Source organism: Staurois parvus, unplaced genomic scaffold (assembly GCF_062004578.1).
Source record: "Staurois parvus isolate SC_StPar_1 unplaced genomic scaffold, SC_StPar_1.0 ptg000019l, whole genome shotgun sequence".
NCBI lineage: Eukaryota > Metazoa > Chordata > Amphibia > Anura > Ranidae > Staurois > Staurois parvus.
Genome location: NW_028317815.1, coordinates 31,595,001 through 31,601,056, shown reverse-complemented (window position 1 = coordinate 31,601,056; position 6,056 = coordinate 31,595,001). Strand labels below are relative to the sequence as shown.

The 6,056-nt window shown below is 45.5% G+C and overlaps 1 protein-coding gene across 3 annotated transcripts in view; it reads left to right on the top strand.

The window, feature by feature from the left end:
- Window positions 1-953: 953 nt before the first annotated feature.
- OPTN (optineurin) overlaps window positions 954-6,056 on the top strand; it is a 60,607-nt gene continuing 55,504 nt past the window's right edge. For 2 of the 3 annotated variants that reach the window (XM_089686230.1, XM_089686223.1), the window contains exon 1: window positions 954-1,148. In XM_089686230.1, coding sequence (XP_089542356.1) covers window positions 1,073-1,148 — 76 coding nt within the window. In that variant the 5' untranslated portion in view covers window positions 954-1,072. The remainder of the gene's footprint in view (window positions 1,149-6,056) is intronic. The other variant, XM_089686215.1, reaches the window with a different exon arrangement.

The following is a 6,056-nucleotide window of genomic DNA, read 5'->3' as shown; positions in this document are numbered from 1 at the left end:
GATGTGGATAAAATGAGGTGTGGATTATTATTATTATTATACAGTATTTATAAAGCGCCAAAGGGTATGCTCAGCGCTGTACAGTAGCAGGGGGTGCTGGGCATGGGGATGAGATGAGGTGTGTACAGGTGAGCTGTGGCAGAGGTGAGCAGTGGGTGGTTAATGTGAAGCTATACGTTTCATAATCCTCACCACACTGTATACTCGATGTGCAGCAATGTATGCGCGGAGTTCCACAGTCAGACGTATGTAATGAATGACACAGCTTACAGAATGCAATGGTCAGGAGTATGCAGCACACAGTCTTGTGTAAGGAGAGCAGGGGTAAGAATTATATAAAGTATAGTGCAGTACACAGACAAGCGGATAGAATGCAATGTACAACACAGCCCAGATTGCAGCAGGATTCTATCATGTACAGCACACGTTACATGCTCCTGACCATACTCTTAATGCTGTACCTTTTATGTTGTATTTTGTATACTCATTACCAATGCCTTCTGTACTCTTGTGGCTGGAGAGCCAGAAAAATGGCTCTATAGATGTACCTGCTGTATCTGTGGTGCAGTGTGCAGTGCCTCTGGTGTGCAGCGTGCCCGTGTGCTTTATTTGGTTAGCGTTGCCTAGTACATGGTCTGTCATATTATATTAGCAGTTTATTATGTATCTTTCTATCGTTTGGAAACCAGGCCCTTCTTTTTTCACTGCACCCCCAGCTCAGTCAGGCTAGATCCGGCCCCGGTGTTAAGGCAGCTCCATGGACATAGGTGAGCAAACCCAACGGTACACCAGTAGTGAGCGTGTTCTACAAATTCAAGCTCTGCCTTGTCCGCCCACCAGCTGACTTGCGCTCTATAACTCTCCGTGGCGTGTTATCATTTTCCAGTCTCCATCATGACTCAGTAAAAAAAAAGCCGAGCCCCTCTCACCGACACCTCATTCTACTCAGTGCGTCAGCCCGCAGCCAGCTACAACAACCGGAATGTTGACACTGGCGGCGAGTCACGTGACCGATCACTAAGCATCACATGCTCTGCCAGGGAATCTCCCTTCGTCTTGACGGTGAAGTCAGATGACCGGGGGGCGTGTCCTCAGCTGTAACCTGCGAAGTAATACAGAGAGCGGAGAATCCCGGGAAGGGGCAGCAGGTGAGTGTCTGGTGGGTAATGAATCTTCTTCCTCCACAGGACACCGAGGAATCTCCCGAGTCACCTGGTGTAGTGTTGGGTGTAGCCTGGCCTGTTTTGTTTGGAATGACTCCTATGCTGTGCACGGTGTGGGTGCTGCATGTCACGTGATAAATGGGGCATGTATAGGTGACTCCTTCCCAGTAACTGGAAATTGACCTGTATCTTTGTGTGTCACCTCCACATTTGTCCTGTATCCCCATGTGTCACCCTCACACTGCTCTGTACCCCTGTGTGTCACCCCAATGTTATGCCACATTCCTGATTGTCACCCCAACATTGTAGCATACCCCTATGTGTCACCCCAACATTGTCCCATACCCCTGTGTGTCACCCAGACCTTGCCCCCATTTTGGGAGACCTCCCCTGTCTTGGCAAAAGAGCTCCCATTGGGGAGATCTCCCCTCGCTTCCTGTCTTGGTGACAGGGTCCCCATTGGGGAGATCTCTCCTCGCTTCCTGTCTTGGCAAGAGGGTCCCCATTGGGGAGATCTCCCCTCGCTTCCTGTCTTGGCGACAAGGTCCCAATTAGGGAGATCTCCTCTCACTTCCTGTCTTGGCAACAAGGTCCCCATTGGGGAGATCTCTCCTCGCTTCCTGTCTTGGCAACAGGGTCCCCATTGGGGAGATCTCCCCTCGCTTCCTGTCTTGGCGACAAGGTCCCCATTGGGGAGATCTCCCCTCACTTCTTGGTGATAGGGTGTTGGAGAGACAAGACATGAGAAAGAAGCAGAACCTCTGTCAGGATTCCATTCCTGTCCCCATGTTGGGTAGATCGTACTTCCCTGGGTGTTGCTGACACATGAAGTCATTGCAAGGCTCAGAACCTCTGTTGTGTCTTGATTGCTGTGTTTCTGTCCTGGAGACACGTATACCCCTCCCTGTAGGGACACTGATAGCAATGGAAACCCAACAGAAGTTCTACTTCTTCTGCACTCTATCCAAATGGAAAAAAAAAACAGTTTTAGCTGGAGTTGGACTTTACAAATAGAGGATGTAATGACAGGCAGCACTATTTTAAAATTGTTATGCGATCTTAATCCCTGTTTAGATTTTGCACGGCACCTCTTGGCATTTCCCTGACACATGAGAGCAGGGTGATATTACCAAAAGGTAATCTGTGGGAGGACAGCACAGCACCCAAAGTCCATGAACTATGTATCCATCTGCTCTTCCTTGGAAAGCTCCTGTTTGGTCTAATGGTGTCTCTGATGGCATGTCATCTGGTTGGCAGGAAAGTAGGTGAAGCCTTTCCAAGACGATGTTGTTGATGTTCTTCTAGGCAGGATTATTTCTAAATGCTTCATTAATGTAACCCTTTGATGGATTTTGCTAACACTTCTATGGCAGTCACTTTGTTCTGATTAATAATTGACAAGGTAAACTTGTACTGTGTATGTAGTTTCCTGATTCCTGAATATTCTCTTACCACACCCTTTCTCGTCCAGCACGCTCTATGTGCTCTGCTTTGTATGTATTTGCAGAACCTTACTGCTCCCTTTTTTATTGTTTGATAACATCCAAGTAAAAGCTGCACTCCTCCCATGTACTTGGTAGGTAGGTGCTCAAAGTGATTGCTATGGAAGGCTGTTTTGTGGCCTCGAGTCCTTTCCATAAATATGTGAAATGCGTTTTTCTGGTGTGCTGGTGACTTTGTCTCGTCTTTCTTATTGCCTGTTGTCATGACCAGGAATGCAGTCTTGGCAAGGTTAAGTGATCATGTTTGTTTTTTTCTTCTAAGCATGCCTGCTTTCACTTTCAATTCCAGTTCTCAGGGTTTTGTTTTTTTTTTTTCTTCGTCTTTGCTGCAGGTGGTTCTTGACCCCATTTCTTTTTGCCTATTGATCACAACTACAGTTGCAAGAAAAAGTATGTGAACCCCTTGGGATTACGTGGAGTTTTGCATGAATTGGGCATAAAATGTGCTCTGAACGTCATCTAAGTCACAACAATAGAAGAACACAGTCTGCTGAACATAATACTACACAAACATTAGATGTTGCTATGGTTTAATTGCACATAACATGTAAACATTCACAGTGCAGGGAGGAAAAAGTATGTGAACCTTTGGACTTAATAACTGGTTGACCCTCCTTTGGCAGCAATAACCTCAACCAAACATTTCCTGTAGTTGCAGATCAGACCTGCACAACGATCTGGAGTAATTTTGGACCACTCCTCTTCACAAAACTGTTTCAGTGTAGCAATATTCTTGGGATGTCTGGTGTGAATCGCTCTCTTAAGGTCATGCCACAGCATTTCAATCGGGTTGAGGTCAGGACTCTGACTGGGCCACTCCAGAAGGCGTATTCTGTGCTGTTGCAGCCATTGTTTTGTTGAATTACTTGTATGCTTTGGGTCATTGTCCTGTTGCATCACCAATCCTCTGCGGAGCTTCAGTTGGCGGACAGATGGTCGTACGTTTTCCTGCAAAATGTCTTGATAAACTCTGGAATTCATTTTCCCATCAATGACAACAATCCGTCCAGGCCCTGAGGCAGCAAAGCAGCCCCAAACCATGATGCTCCCTCCGCCATGTTTTACAGTGGGGATGAGGTTTTGATGTTGGTGTTCTGTGCCTTTTTTTCTCCACACATAGTGTTGTGTGTTCTTCCCAAACAACTCAATCTTGGTTTCATCTGTCCACAGTATATTTTGCCCGTAGTGCTGTGGAACATCCAGGTGCTCTTTTGCAAACTTCAAACGTGCTGCAATATTCTTTTTGGACAGCAATGGCTTCCTCCGTGGTGTCCTCCCATGTACTCCATTCTTGTTTAATGTTTTCCTTATTGTAGATGTGTCAACAAAAATGTTAGCATGTGCCAGAGATTTCTGTAGGTCTTTAGCTGACACTCTGGGATTCTTCTTTACCTCATGCAGCATTCTGCACTGTGCTCTTGCAGAAATTTTTACAGGACGACCACGCCTAGGGAGAGTAGCAACAGTGCTAAACTTTCTCCATTTGTAGACAGTCTGTCTTACCGTGGACACATGAACATCAAGGCTTTTGGAGATACTTTTGTAACCCTTTCCAGCTTCATGCAAGTCAACAATTCTTGATCATAGGTCTTCTGAGAGCTCTTTTCTGCGAGGCATGATTCACATCAGACAGTGCTTCTTGAAACCAGTAAACCCAAAACAGGTGTGTGTTTTTTAAGGGCAGGACAGCTGTCAGCAACACATACAATATCATCAAACTGATTGGAGTCAAGGTTGGCTCACTCCTGGCTCCAATTAGCTCTGGGAGAAGTCATTAAGCTAGGGCCTCACATACTTTTTCCTCCCTGCACTGTGAATGTTTACATGCTATGTACAATTAAACCATGGCAACATCTAATGTTTGTGTAGTATTATGTTCAGCAGACTGTGTTCTTCTATTGTTGTGACTTAGATGACGTTCAGAGCACATTTTATGCCCAATTCATGCAAAACTCCACGTAATCCCAAGGGGTTCACATACTTTTTCTTGCAACTGTATATGATCTGCAGCAGGGCACCTTTGTGTACTCTCCACCACCAATAACTTTGTGGAAACTTCTGGCCGTGCAACATTAAAGTAGAACTCCGGGATAAACCTAACTACTCCTAAAAATGCTCCCTCTCGGCTCCTAACAACTATTCTGACTAACCTGTGTAGGAAAGGTCTGTATAATTACCTATTTTCAGACCCTTCAGTCTGGTTATGTGATCCAAAGGGAGCACCACCAGCAGATGAGCCACTGAAGCCTATGTGTGTTGTCACCGCTCTCTGGCATTGCCAGCTGTTGTTGAGCGCTCTCCTCTCTTCTGGAGCTGATTGACACAGGGGCGATCACGTAACTGAACCGAAGCACCCCATCCCCAGAAAATAGATAAGTATATACATCTTCCTTACACAGGTTAGTCCGCATAGCTGTTTGCAGGGGAGAGGGAGCATTTTTAAGATTAGTTCGCTTTATCGTGGAATTCTACTTCAAAGAGGTTCTAAAGGGAGGTGTTTGTTTTTTTTACCTTTAATGCATTCTCTGCATTTAAGATACTTGTGTCTATTTGACACAAAAGATAACGGCCTTAATTTGGACATGGGATTCCTCAACCATTATCCGACAGCTTTATGACTATCTATTAGCTAAAGCTTGACCCCCTCTGTGTGAGTGTAGTATCTCCCCCCCTCGCTTTTGATGTATCTTATCTGTAGCCCTTTTTTTTTTTTTTTTCTCTCAATCCCTTCTAACATTCTGCTTAAACTTTGTGATTTGTAATAGTACTGCTTAGACCTTGAAGAAGGGGACATAAACCAAAAGCTTGTCCTCAAAATTGTATGTTAGTGCAAATAAAAAAAGTATCACGGACAGTACTCAATTGTTTCTGCATTTAAGATAAAAACCTTCAGTATGCATCTTCCCCCCCCCCCCCCGAGCCCCCCTGAGCCCGATCTCGATCCAGCTATGTGCACGAGAGCAGATTCTCTCTCGGCTTTCTCCCTCCTCATTGGCTCAGACACAGCAGCGGGAGTCATCGGCTTCTGCTGCTGTCAATCACAGCCAGGAAGGCGTGGGGCAGAGATGCTCTCTTTGTGTCTTATGGACACACAGAGCAGGTCTTGGGAGTGAGCATGCATGAGTGCCTCCATAGCAAACAGCTTGCTATTGTGGGCACTTGGCAGGGAGAGAAGCAAGGAGTGCTAGCAATGGACCCAAGAATTGGAGGATCAGGGCTGCAACCATTGTACAGAGCAGGTAAGTATAAAATGTTTGTTTTTATATATAATACATATATATTTGATTTATTTATCCTTTACCATCACTTTAAACCTTGGCATCCCCCTCCTGCTGTCATTTTACCTCTCCCCCGTAGTTCTTTAGTGTTACAGGGTGGGGTTATGATGCAG